The sequence below is a fragment of the Pseudopipra pipra genome, chromosome 20 (assembly GCF_036250125.1).
Source record: "Pseudopipra pipra isolate bDixPip1 chromosome 20, bDixPip1.hap1, whole genome shotgun sequence".
Taxonomy (NCBI): domain Eukaryota; kingdom Metazoa; phylum Chordata; class Aves; order Passeriformes; family Pipridae; genus Pseudopipra; species Pseudopipra pipra.
Genome location: NC_087568.1, coordinates 3,654,898 through 3,668,855, shown reverse-complemented (window position 1 = coordinate 3,668,855; position 13,958 = coordinate 3,654,898). Strand labels below are relative to the sequence as shown.

The 13,958-nt window shown below is 54.3% G+C and overlaps 2 protein-coding genes across 8 annotated transcripts in view; one reads left to right on the top strand and one right to left on the bottom strand.

The window, feature by feature from the left end:
• Nucleotides 1-7,067, bottom strand: part of VAV2 (vav guanine nucleotide exchange factor 2) — a 132,907-nt gene extending 125,840 nt beyond the window's left edge. For 3 of the 7 annotated variants that reach the window (XM_064676758.1, XM_064676757.1, XM_064676763.1), the window contains exon 1: nucleotides 6,424-7,066. In XM_064676758.1, the coding sequence (XP_064532828.1) occupies nucleotides 6,424-6,627 (204 nt within the window). In that variant the 5' untranslated portion in view covers nucleotides 6,628-7,066. Of the gene's footprint in view, nucleotides 1-6,423 lie in introns of all 7 variants that reach the window. The other 4 variants (XM_064676760.1, XM_064676759.1, XM_064676756.1 and 1 more) reach the window with 3 other exon arrangements.
• Nucleotides 7,068-12,981: 5,914 nt separating this feature from the next.
• BRD3OS (BRD3 opposite strand) lies at nucleotides 12,982-13,501 on the top strand. Its single transcript, XM_064676755.1, has one exon. It carries the CDS (start codon nucleotides 13,092-13,094, stop codon nucleotides 13,359-13,361), a length of 270 nt encoding a protein of 89 aa, XP_064532825.1. The 5' UTR covers nucleotides 12,982-13,091; the 3' UTR covers nucleotides 13,362-13,501.
• Nucleotides 13,502-13,958: the final 457 nt, after the last annotated feature.

The window sequence follows — 13,958 nt, the reverse complement described above, 5'->3', positions numbered from 1 at the left end:
TTTACCCCCTCATTCACACTGCACCCTAAATCTGTGGGATCCTGATGCTCCCAGCCCAGCTCTGCCCCGAGAACCCCCAGCCCAGGCTGCTGGGATTTATGGGATGAGCATATCTTTGATAGACCTCTAAACACAGGCTTGAGGGGAATCAAATGGAGAAGGGAAAAAGCTCAAAGGCTGGAAAAAAGGTTTGTCTCTTTAAGAGGCAACAAAGAAACAGATCAAAAATTTGCCCTCAGGTCAGTCTGAAGCAACGTTTCTGTCACTGCCAAAAATCAGGTCCCTTCTGGCTACAGATGAGCTGAAGAAAGCAAAGGGTTCAAGGCACAGGGAGTCCCACACCCACAACAGGGTGCTGGGTCACATCCTGCCGGGCATTGCTGAGGTGGTGATGCTCAGCCCTCCCACATAATCCAGCCTCCATTTCTGCAGCCCTAATCCCTCACCCAACAGCCCTGCTCAAACCCAGCCCCAGCAGCTGAGCATCACAAGTGCCACTGCTGAAAATCCAGCTGTTTGTCCCTGGAAGGACCGAGCAGGAAGGTACCCCGTGTTCCTGGCGGTACATCCAGCACCAGGGATCCCCACCAAGGAGGATGGACAAGCCAAGCATTTTTTACAGCTCATCAACATGCTGTTGAGAGAGAAGGCAGCTTCCAAGACCCAGTCCCAAACTTGAAAAACGACCAAACTGACTGTTTTTCTGGCTTTGTGTTTTTAAAGGCATCTATTCATTCAAGAGCCCGCTCCTGGTAGGTATTTAATGCAGGTATTTAACTCTCATCAATCATTCAAGGAGTAGGGGGGGGAAGAAAAGTTTTCACTGCTTTTCATGCTGCTTGGCACAGCCCACAGGATCCATCGAACACTTTCTGCTGCCTCCTGCCCCACCAGAATACATATGAGCCTTCAGCTGCAGGTTCAGTTAGATCTTGCAACCTCAAACAGCCAAAAAGAGGGTACTACCTCTGGCTAACACAAGGTTTTAGGGGCCTGCTTGACATGCAGGAGGCACGAAGGGGGGGGCTGGGAAGGAAGACTGGAAGCAGCTCCCATTTGCAAGGAGCTCTGGAGCTCGGCCTTACACACAGAGCACCATTTTTTCCCCCTTTTGTAAAAGCTCAGCACATCCAAACGGGAAGTCACTGAGACACAGTAAACAGGGATATGTAATGAGGCCATTTTTTATAGCCTTTTTTTTTTGGAACAGGACTCAATTTCAAGAAGCAGAGAGTAAATAAAAAAAGTCAGAGGACCTGAGCAGGGTAAATCAGAGTTGCTACACAGACCTTGCTCAAACAACCCAAGTACCCAGTCAGCTCTGATAATACTGAATTATATTTAACTACTATCATGACATATGGAAGTAATTACAAGCACTGTAGCTATAAAGCCTTCAAAAAAATCCCAAAGCCTTGTGAATAATTACCAGCACCAAATACACCAAGGTGCCTTCATCCCCCATACACCTGGGGGAGGCAGTGGCTACAGACCACCTGCTCCCTGTTGTCACGGCAAATGAGCGCCTACATCATCAATAAATAGGATTTTGATAGCAAATTAATGCCACCTTCGAGAAGAACCACCAGGCATGGAGCCATCTGACAGCTCAGTCAGGTGTAGGGCGTTACACCCATCAATCCTGGGAGTCAGTTGTCTGCGTTGGTTCCTTAATAAGAGCAAAACAGAGCAGTGGGCAGCCAAGTCATCCTGCCAATTATGTTTGCTGTGTCTCATCAGTCTCAAGAGCCCTAATAAAACCTCCAGGCGCTGCAGACCGAGATGGATTATCTCTAGAGAGATGTCAATATGCTTCAAAATAAGAATCCTTAATGAGCTGGCCATTACTGTTAACTTAAAGCCTGTGCACACACAAATACACACATTAAATCTGTGGCTGCTTCATCTCAAGAATCCAGGAGGTTCTGAAGCAGGAAAAAGAAAAAATATATTTAGTAGTGTGCAGACCAAGCTTGGAGGAGGGGTGAATGCAACATGATATCAATGGGAGTCTTGATGTTAAATCACCCCATCAACAATGGCTTTGATGTAGGTACCAATTCCCACCTCTCAACACCTGGAGGAATGTCAATGTTACAGAAGGTAACAGTGTAAGAGCACGTTCAGACAGCCAGCATGGGGAAGGATTTAGGGGGTTATTGCTTTTTTCTTACCTAGTCTCCCTTGAATAAACCCACATTTTCCTTCAGCTCCAGAGATTAGGAGCAGAAAGGCCCTTCACAGCATCACCACAAGTGCCAAGAGGTTGAACCACATCTGCCAGACACCAGGGGAATTAACCACCAGAGAAAGGACAGTGAGCTGGCACACTGCAAGAGCTCCAGCTCCCAGGTGTTCCAGCATCAGGGGTAATTCCTGATCAACCCCCCACGTGCAAAGATGTCCAGCACAGCTGATCCCATGAGGTCTCTGCCCAGAGACCTGAGAAGCAGGTCTGAGAAGCAGCACACTGCAGCAGGGCTCACTTGAGCTTCCCTGCCCACCTCAGTACACATCCAAGTCCCTGTCAGGAAGGATTAATTTTATCTAAGGCAAAAAAAAAAAAAAAAAAAGAAAAAGGAAAAACCCCACAAAACTCACACCACCAAATATCAGCCTCACCCAAATATGCAATCTTTTCATTGCATGTATTTTTTACACCTCGCCACGCTGAAACACAAGTGAAGGGTCATTTAATTTGTATTTGACCAGACATTTAACAAAATTATGATTCAAACCCAATTACTGATACAAAGTCAAAGCTCTGAGATCTCCATCTTACAAGAGTAGCTTGGGATGCAAGAGCAGCTGCACCACACAGCAGCAGAAAACTGGAAATCTGTGCCAGGTGAGGGGAATGGGGAGAGGAGTGGGGGTCAGGGAAACACTGTGCTGAGAGCTGAGCATGGAGGACAGGGAATATGAGCCTAAGGGATCCCACATCCACTCCCACTTACAAATACAAATGTCCTTTGCATCACACTCTTACAGTTGGCTGGCAAAACACCTTGAATTACACCCCCCCAAAATCCAATCATGGTAACAGACATAACGATCAATAAGTACCAAGGGCAAGTATGTTCATCCCACTTCCCAACTCTCCAGAAACAGCCTCTACAGCAAAAGCCATTAGCAGAAATCAAGTTTTACTCCAGCCTCATCAAAACTGGCCTCACGACCACTGACTCTCAGAAGAGAACTGGGCTTTAAGACTGTTTTTCCTGTTTATTTTGTCAGCCACTGTGGAGGTTTAGTAGCTTTGGGTCATCCCATCCTGCCAGGGACCCCAAAGCACCGGAACTGAGCATGAAAATAATGCAAATTTGATACTGCAACCTAATGGGGCCATTTGCCTTATTTGTTTAATTAAGCACCATGTATTAAACTGTTGCTGCATGGCCAGCCTGGCCATTTCACCAGCCTGGCTTCTCTGCTGAACAAGCACAGGGAGGTTTTGGGAGGACAGGGACATCAGTCCATCCCTCCACAAGAAGAGCACCAGTCCCTGCAGCCTCCCCCCCAGCCTTGTAGCACTGCCAACTCTCCAGCCTCCCCTCACAGCCCACCTTCAACAGCTGCAAGGAAAAACAAATCAGCATGGAAAGGGATTAAAAAAATAACACACAAGTGTCTGGATCTTAAAGCGTTTCTCTGCAGAGAGATGTGATTTCACCTCTGGCTTTTGAAACGCTGCTCACCTCGGGCAGAAATCTGTTTCTCATTACACACCTGCACAGCCCCACTTAATTCACCGAGAAAGGTGGATGACAGAATATTACTGGGTGTTTCAAGTCTAGCACAACTGTCTTGTCCCCTGGCATTTTAACTGATTAATAAAAGAAATAACCTCTGTAGCAAGGCAGACAGCTGGTTAGCCAGCCCAGCCAGCCAGGTAAAATGTGCATTTATCATCAAAAACAACCTCTGAAGTTCCTAGGTGCACTGTCTTGCACATCCCTACCCCGTGTCTGAACACATCACAGCTGTGTGACAAAGATGGGTTCCTACATTTTTTCCTCTGAAATTTGGCCTGGAGAGGCTGAGCTGAGCACCGATAGCCACAGTGGGGCTGGGGCACCACAGGGATGTTTGTCCCCACTGTGGTTTTGGGCTCAGATCCTTTCCTCCCTCTCACCTCCCCGGGCTGCCAGGGCAGCAGCAGATGCTTTTAGCCACCCTGGAGAAGAAGCCAGATTCCCAAATTCGGGAATTGCCAGAGAAGCACCCAACATATCAAGTATAAAGACTGATTTGAGACTGATTTGGGTCTCATCCTGGCCAAGGACAAGCATCAGCTGAGCCTCGCCAGAGCATCCAGTCCCACACCAGGCTCTGCACATCCTGTGGGCTCAGCTTTGTGCTGCTCCCCTCTGATGACCAGATTCTTGCAGAGGTGACCACCAAAGCCATCCCAACCAGCCAGTTCCCCTCACACCCCTCCCAAAGCTGGGAAAGCAGCCAGGTGGGGTGAGCAGAAAGCAATTTCATTAAAGACAGCAGGGCTGTAAACTCTTCCCTCAAACAAGTAACACCTGCCTCGGCAAGGGCAGCAAGAACCTCCTCTCAAGACTACCCCCTGGGACTCTCCCTACATCACAGCTCCCATAGAATCATAGTTTAGGTTGGAAAAATCCTTAGATCACCAAGTCCAACCATTAACCTAACACTGCCAAGTCCACCACTAAAACCATGCCCCCAAGTGCCACATCTTTAAACCTGTTTTGAACTCCCCACAGGACAAATATCACACCAAAATTAGGTTTGTAGGATTATAGTATTTCCTTAAAAGAAAAAAAAAAAACAGCACAGCATGCTATTCTCTGCATGTTCTAGGAAAGCTCTAGTCCCCCACACCTACAGCTCCTCAGGACAGTTTATATTTGGAAACATCGGTCTGTGCGGAAGAGAGTTTGATCAGTTTGTAGCCTGGAAAGCCAAGAGGAAATCTCACAGCATTGTTCCACCCTGGGAAGAGGCATCAGGACGTGTTATTATTTACTCTGAGACAGCACCAGGGCTGACACAGGCTGGTTTCACCACACTGCTGGGGATTCCCACTCCGGTTCTTTGCAGGATCAAGATCTCTGATTCCACAAGCGAGCACCAGCACTGACATCCTCACAGCAAAACACCCTTTGCTCCCACTAAGAAGGACTCCAAATTTCAGAGCTCCTGGCTGTCCTCAGCCACAGCAGCTCCCCCAGCACACGGGGTTATGTCTTGCTGGGTGAGGGGGACAAACAAAAAACTCCAGCAGAAAAAGGGAAAGGCACTTCCCAGACGAGCAGCGTGCTTGCACAGCACACGAACAGAACTCGTGTTTGTATTCTACGCTATTTATCTTTGAAGGCTTCAGTAAAGTTAAACAGAATCTCGAGTAACCTCACTACCGGGAAGTTTCCCTTCCATTTCACCCCTAAAACCTGTTGTTGTTCAAAAATAAGAGATAACAGTTTACCATGAACTTGTCAACACAGGGGCTGCCGCCGGGGAGGGCAGAGAGCCCCATTTCATTTGTTTCCAATCGATTTCACTTCCCGATTCTCATGCAAATACCCACAGCTCAGCTTGCAAAAACATAAGCAGAACATTTAGACCCAAAACAACCTGAGCTGATTTTACTCCCCCCTCCCCTTCGTTTAAAAGCTTGAGTCCACCAAACCGACCAGAAAATGGAAACACTTCCATGGAGGGAGCCCTTTTAAATTTCCCAAACCAGAGAGCCACTATGAGAGCTGGGCATGGAGCGGGGCAGGGGGCCAGGGCGCAGCTGGGGTCGCTGACCCGAGCCCTCCATCACCCCCGGCCCGCCTGGACCAGCTGCGGCTCCGCGGGGATGCGGCTCCGGGAGCCTCGACACCGGCAGAGGGAACACGGGGGGTCGGACATCACATGGCCGCGGTCCCTGCCCGGCCGGGCTCGGGGCAGGCTTGCAGAGCACCAGGGTTTGCGTGTTTCTACAATTTATTCATTTATTTTCCTTATAATCTTCTCAGCCAAAGTTTTGTCCCGGCGCTCGCTCCTCCCGCACATCTCAGACGAACCAGCGCCTCCATAAAAACCCCGAATAAATCCCATCTTCTCCTCTTGAGCCCTATTATTTGCTTTTGTTTCGCCATGACTGTAAACAGAAGGGGGATGTTTCCCTCCTTCCCGGGGTGTGCTCTCCCCGCCCCGGAGCCCTTCCCGTGCGGCCGCGGCTCCCACCGGCGCTGCCCCCCCCGGCCGCGGGGAGAGAAACCAAGGGGGCTGCTGGGCATCTGGGGGGGCTGAAGCAGACGGTCTCCCACGCATTCCATCCCATTCACGCATCTCACCAAGTTTTGCGAGAGCAACGCCCGCATCCAGAGATCCAGGGAAGGGCGTGCTCGCGGGGGTCCCCCACTCACCCACCCACCCTTCCATCCATCGATCCCCTCCTACCTGGGACATCTGGGGCCTGAAGTTGATGTCCTTGAGGTCGATGGAGCCGGGGGAGAGGTTGTGGAGCAGCTGGCAGAGCAGCACCCCGTCCCGCAGCGCCTGCGCCAGGTCGAAGACCACCGCCGAGGGCCAGACCACCCGGTGGTTCGGGGGCAAAACTTTGCAGTCGATGAGCCAGCGGCCGCACTGCCGCCACTCCTCCATGGCCGCGGTCTGCTCACTCACCCGGCCTTCCTCCTCCTCCTCCTCCTCCTCCCGGCGCTCAGGGGCCGCGGGCGGCTGCCCCAGGGGCCGCTCTGCACCGCGGCTCCGCGCTACCGCCCCGCTCCATCGCCGCCCGCCGCCCCGGGGAGCATCGCTCCGCGCCGGGGCTCGGAGGAGGAAGAGGAGGAGGAGGAAGGAGGGCGGCGCGGAGTTTTCCGGCGGAGGGCTGCCCCTGCCCCCGCTGCGGCCCCACCGCCTCGGCCGGGGTTAGGCGCGCCGCATCCTCCGGGAACAAAGCCGGGGATGGACGGACGGACGGACAGCGCGCACGGCGGGGCCGCCCCCGCGCAACTCCTTCCCCCTTGCCCTGAGGAAACTTGCGCCGCCGAGGGACCCCACCTGCGCGGCCGAGCCGGGGACCCGCCGTGGGTGCGAGTTTTCTCCCCGCCCCGAGCAGCGGGAGGAGCCCCCGGCCCGCCCCCGCGGCCCGCCCCCGGCCCGCCCCGCCGCCCCTTTGTCTGCGGGAGCCCGGGCTGGGAGCGGGGGCGCTTCGCGACGCCTTGGCTCCGATCCCGTGGTTTTTTCCCCTTTTTTTCCTCCCTTCCCCCCCTATTATTTTTTCTCTCCCCCCTCCTTTTTTCCCCCCCCTGTTCCTCCCCCCCCTTTTTTTTTTCTTTTTTTCCCCTCCCTGTTTGTATCCCTCGCTCCTTCCCGCCGCTGCCGCTCCTCTCCCTGTTCCGGGAAAGGCGCCCAGAGCCCCGATGCTGCTTCGCTCTCCCCGCCGGCACCCGCACTTAGCGGGGTCCCCCATCCCCAGGGACCCCCTCCCTGCTCCCCCTGGCCCGAAGCCTCCGGGGCAGAGGCAGGAGCGGTCCCGGGGCTCCTCCGCCTCCCCGGGGCCGCACACACAGACCCCGCTTTGTCTGACCGCTCACTCCCACTCGTCATCCCGTGTTTAGGTTGCAAATACTGCAGGGGAGATGTTTAACCCAAACAAGCTATCGTATTCCTTGACTTTCAAACACGAGGACAACTCCTATAATTAATTACCAGTGTATTTATTAAAAACTTCAGCTCTCAGCCATTAACTCCTTGGCAGCAATCTCTTGAAAAATCTCTAATTTTCACCGGTGGCTTCCATCCAAATCAGCACAGCTTAGAACAGCCTCTTTTCAAATCTGTTCTGAGTTTTCTTCCGAGATCCTCTCCCCAGAGTTTGCCGATTAATTTCCAGCCTGGCTTTCCAGATAGCCAAAACCGGAAGCCGAGACTGGGACGAAGGGAAGCTATTAACCTGGATGTCAAACAAATGCAACACTAATCTCTTCCAAATGGAGCCAAGCGGAGATAAAGAAGAAAGAACAACTCTACTGCCATGATCCTTCATTTTCAAGGCAGGAAGGAGGATCCTTCCAGAGAACAGAAAACAATTGTTTGATATTCCAAGGAAAGTTTGGTAGGCTCTTTGTTTTTTTTAAGAAGGCACAGCTTGAGTGGCAGTCCAGCCTTGCCACTACCCCTTGGTCAGGGCAGGGTAAGCACAGTGTGATCCAAGAGGGAGCAGCATCCGTACACTCCAGTGTCACCATCAGAGCTACACCCTGCCCCGGGTCTATCCAGGCTGTGATTTCAGCCCACACTCCCCATACCCTGCGGAGGTGCTTTCTCAGAATAATTTTCTCATTATTTTAGTTCTTCATGAAGCTTTTCTGCCCTCCAACAGCACCCATGGGCAGGAATCACAAGGCTACTGAAAGCAGTGGAGTCGTGCCAGGGATAATTTTGGTTGACTCGGTACCAGCCTGCCGTTTGAGGTCAGGTCTGTAGGTAGACGACAACAGAGGAGTTTATTATATGTGCATAATTAAAGCTGCCAGCTACAGCCTGGCTTTTCTACTGTGTAATAAAAAGCGTTCTTGGCCCCTGGACACTTGGGAACAATCCCTGCAGCTGCAAAGCCAGCTTCTGCGTGGGAGGTGTTGAAGCAAGTATGCTTCTTGCCTACCTCTGCAACAACTGAAACAGCTGATGGCAGAGGTATTTCTGAGAGCAGAAAAAATTAAACCAATCAAAACCTGTACAGCGAGGCTCAGGAAGAGCATGAATCCAGCACACACTGGTGAGCTGTGAGCTCCAGATTGCTCAACTGTCCTGCAACAGGACGGGGTATGTGGAGAGGACCCAGACGCTGCTTCCAGGGTGGAGCTAAAGCTAAAAGGGAGCTTGAATAAATTAGAGAGGTTGGGTTTTGTGTTAGAGCTGGTGCTCCTCTCTCCTGCCTCTTGGCACTGCTGGGAATGACAGCCAGGGAATGACAGACAGCCGGGGAATGACAGCCAGCCAGGGAATGCCAGCCTTCCAGGGAATGACTGCCAGCCAGAGGACAGCCAGGCAGGGCAGAGAGTGACACTACCCTCTGCTGGGGACCGAGCGTGGAGCTGCTTCTCTCGGCTAACAGACTTCATTTCATGAGCTTTTATTTTAGTTTATTGCATGAGAGAAGCCCAAGAGGCGACTGGATGCACTGGAAAGATCTTGCCAGAAGGAACACTGTGCTTTTTCATTCCCAAATGTCTCAGTACACAGAGACAAGGAGCCTGGCAGGCAGTCCCTGCAGCCTGGGTCCCGATGCAGAGTGGGTGTGAGGGGGTAAATGGCTGGTGAAGTGATGGCAGTTTGGGAATGTAATAGAGCTGCTTGGGAACATCCCAGTCCAGCATGGAAGAGGCAAAACTAGTGAGGAAAGGAAAGGAAGGGACAGAAGGGAAGGAAGGAAGGAAGTTAGTTTAAATGCACTAACTTAAAAGGAGATCATACCTTACAAATCAACCCATACATACCTGGGACATGGCCCTGTTTCCCAGTAATGTGCATTTTCATAATGTTTGCTGTTACTCCTGGGAAAAGAGCTGACTCCCTGGGGGGTCAGCGCGTGCAGAGAAGCAGCTGCTGCACTGCCCCTTTGGAGCAGCCCTCTGGAAGGATCCCTAAAACACCAGGGCCATACCGCCAGGAGATCCCCATTTCCCAGCCAGCCAGTGTCTGTGGATTGCCATTGCCACCTTCTGGATTAGTCCAAGCGTGCATCAAGCCTATCCCAAAGCCCTGCTGGCTTCCAGCAGCCTGGACAAGGTGTCTCCAGCTGGAGTCAGAGTTCCCAGAGCAGGAGCCGTCCCGGCTGCTGGCACAGCAGCTGTCACATGTCCCCTGCAGCCTACGTGCCATTTACATCCTGCTCTTAGATTTTGTGATCTCCTTTCACCAACTATTTTAGGAAACCTGTGCAAGCCACAACCAGGCAAACCCGCTGCTCAGCAGCAGCTCTGGCTGGACGATCAGTGAGGGGGGAATCACACGGTTACCAAAGTGCTGCCGTGTCAAACAACTGAGTGCAGACAATAATGCTCTGTCTGGCTCATCTGCTGCTGTAAACACCTGATCTACCTGCCCAGACAAGGTGCACACTGGAATAGTCACTGCAATTATCCTCCTGCTAACGGCCCTGCACGGCTGCCAGCAGAGCTCATCTCTCCCCTCCCCGCAGGCACCCACCTCCCAGAGCCAGCAACAGGGGGGACTGCCTGCTACTGTGGAAAGGAGCAGGAAAATTAACCTGGCACAGCTCAGTGAAGGCAGAAGGGATGAACTGGATTCTCTTCTTGTACTGGTGCAACAGGAGCACTCAGCCACAGGTACTCTTTGTTTAGCCTGGATAAAGGTAATGCCTGAGAGTGCAACTCCACTGGAAAAGGGCTCTGACCCCAGGCACGAAGCAGGTGGAGCTGGCACTTCCCTGGGCATTTCTCGGTGGAAATAGTCTTATTTCTGGGGCTTGGGATGCCCCAGCTGTGCTGAATACCAGTAACAACCAGTTAACCAGTTCCCAACACCAACATCACGCTGTCGGGACATCCTCACTAACCGTCCACTCTTCACTGGGCTTCACCCCAGCAGCCTCCCCATCCAAATCAAACAGACCTGGAGTGTATCCCAGTCCCAGGGAGCTGGGCAAGGGCAAAACAGCCTGGTACAGCCCTGCACTGCAGCCATGGCACAGCAGAGGTACGGCCTGAGGCAGCTCCGGGAAAGCAAAACAGATACAGGGATTCCTTGGAGGAAGGAGAGCAACGATCTGATCCACTGGCCGGGCAGCATCTCGGTTTCACCTCATCCATTCCACTGCTGCTGCTTCCAAGGTTCGTTTGGGAAGGCTCCTGTTGGCAGATGACCCTGGGGCTCACGGCAAAGGGTGGATGGTCAGAACAGTTGGTGGCTTTTGGAGCTCGGTAGTTTCCAGTCCTTCTTCTTGCCTCATCTCATACACAATCCACTTACCAGCTTCTCCTGTTTGCCCAGAGTTTGGTGATAACAGAACTGGTAACTTTTTCAGAGAAGACCAAGACACCTCAAAAACCCTTAATCTTGTTCCACTAAAGGATTTTGCACTTTGTTCTGCGTCTTCCACGAGGCGGGTCAGGGCCGGCTTCTCTGCGCTAGCAGGAGGCGGATTAAGCAGCAGAGTCAGGCTATTCCTGATAATAAACGTTTTAATAGTGTGGTCATTTCTCTTTTTGTTTTGTTTTCTTCCCTCTTCTTTGTGTTTGGTCTGAATCTGCTGGGAATGGGGAGTTGCAGCATGCCTTCTCTCTGACGAAGTAAACCACAGCCTCTTGTTTGTGTCCGTGAAGGCCAAGAGGAACGGGAGCAGCGCCGGGAGCAGCTCTGCATGGGTAAGTGTATTGGGTCCTTCGCAGGAGATTAGATGGCGCTGCGTTCACAGGAGATAAGAAGATTGTGAGCTTAAATTTAGCATCATCAGGAAAAAAAATAAGCCCCACAGCTCTCTTCAAAACATATTTTGTACTGCGCTTGCCAGGGGACGGACGGGATAAGGAAATGCAGAGCAGACAAGCGATGACGAGAGGAGGTCAAGGAGGTGCCGCTCCGCCACGCTCCTTTTCCACGCAGTTCGCAGTGAGGGTGGCATGAGGCTGCCAGCACACAGGGGTGTCCCCTGCCTGCCTTCACCCCGTGGACAGGCGGGCACTGCGGTGCCTGAGGCAAGTGAAAGGCTACAAAGGGTACCCGCACCCTCCCAGCACAAGCAGCTGCTCCACCAGTTGCCCACCAGAAAGGAGACTTGGCTGAAAATCCCTGGGCTGGGACCCTCCGGCACCTCCGGCAGGCGGGAGAGCCCCTCTCCCAAGGGCAGCGCCGGACGGCAACAGCGGGCTCGTCCAGTTGCTCCCAGCATGGGCTCAGCACACGCTGGGCTGGGTGTCCCTTTAAAACGCACCGGGCACCCGGTGCTGGCTGGCACCCACCGTGAGGACCCCCATCGTCAGCCCCAGACCCGCGCACCCCACTCGGGGTGCCCCACTGCCACACCCGGGACCCCACCGCGGGACTCCCCACCGCAGCGCCCACCGCCCCTGCCGCCCCCCCGGTGCCCCCGCCCTCGCCCGCCCCGTCCCGGCTCTGGCTCCTCCCGAGCGCATCACTGCGGGGAGGAGCCTCGGCGGCTGCTCGGCCGAGCCCAGCGGCGCCGGGGCCGAGTCGGGCCGGGCCGGACAGCGCAGCACGGTGGGGCCGGGGGGGCGCGGGCGGGGGGCGCGGGGACCCCGCGGGGGGATGCGCAGGGGGGTGTGCGGGGGAGCCCCGGGCGGGGCGCGCAGGGACGGGGCGTGCGGGACACCCGCGGGGGCCGTGGGCGGTGCGCGGAGCCGGTGGAAGGGGTCGCGGGGGCGGGCGGGAGCGGGGGGGGGGGGGGCACGGAAAGGGGCACTCGCAGGGCAGGGACCCTCGCTGGCAGCCCTTGGGGTGACCCTCGCTGTGCCCCGCAGGTGCCGTCGGGAGGTGACGGCCCTCCGGCTCGGGTACCATAACCAGGGCCGAGGCAGCATCTTCTCCTGCATCCCTGAGCACGTGACTCGCCAAGCGCCCGTCCATCACTCCTGTCACCGGTGGAGAGGCCACGCACGGGCCTGGGCACTGGTGACCTCGTGGGTCTGACCTCCTAGGTCTGCCCTATGGCTTCGGGACCCATTCTTCAGGGAAGCAGAGCTCCTCCAGAACCGCTCATCCCGTCCTGCCTGGCTACAGACCGAGCCCAGGGCCACAGAGCCACCACTCACACCTACTGAGATACTCCACGGACTGTCAACAAGCAGCTCACGTGCGTGTGGTCCCTTCACAGCATGAAACACTCAGCAGCATCACCCCCGGATGAGCTTTCAGAAGTTCTGGTTTGTTTATTAAGCGAGGCCAGGCTGCCCGTTGCGATTTTGGGGCGTGTGTATCCCTTCTCCCTCTCCTGAGTGTCGTGGATCCCCAGAGCCGTCCCCTGGGATGTTCTCCCTCGGGCTCAAAGCAGCAGCAGCAGCAATCGACCCGGACCGACCCAGCGGGGCGTATTTTGGAGCTGTTGGGAAGGAGCTCCCGTGGTTGGGGCTCTCCTGGAGCAGATGAGTGACACACTAATGAACGGGAGGGTGCCCCTGCCCGAGAAGGCCTTGTCCGAGGGCTACGCGCGGCTGCGCTACAGGGACACCTCTCTGCTCATCTGGCAGCAGCAGCAGCAGAAACTGGAATCGGCTCCTCCCAACACGTACCTGAGCCGGAGCCGGAGCATGTGGTACTCGCAGTACGGCAATGAGGCCATCCTGGTGCGGGACAAAAACAAGCTGGATGTCTCCAGGGACACGGGGCAGTCCAAGTTTTGTGCCATTATGTGATTTCCGTGGGTTTAAATTAGGGAGCCGCGCATGGAGAGGAACCAGACTCGTGTCGAGCTGGGGGAGGTGGGTTTGCACCATCCTCTCTCAGAGGTGCAGCTGAAGCAGCGTGTACAGGATAGGCCAGACAGGCTGGCTGGCGTTTCTGTTTGTTTTTGCTGTTGATAGACTCCCATTTTGCATGTCATTGCGTGTGTGCAACAAAACCAGCCTCGCTCGGGAGCTCACGAGCCTGTTGCTGCCCAGCATCTTGGCAGGGTCTGTGCTGGACCATGTGTCGCTTGTAAGTGGCTCGTGTACCCTGAGAAACACCTGCTGTCATTTGGGCCTGTCCCCAGCCAGCATTTTACTGGCAAGTCCTTATTTCCAGGGCTCCGGGAATGCTGGTGGGGCAGAGGTGGGCGCAGATCCGTTTCCATCAGGGCTATGGTTTTGGGAACTTGATCTCCAAAACCACCTGGCCGCTACTTGTTCTGCTTGCCCTGTCCCCCTTTAATTCCTGCCCTGGAAGTGGTCTCTTACAACCAGGTAATGGAGTCATTTATTGTGGGGAGGAAGAGGGAAAGAACGTGTTGAGAATTTAATCCGAGCCTTCAC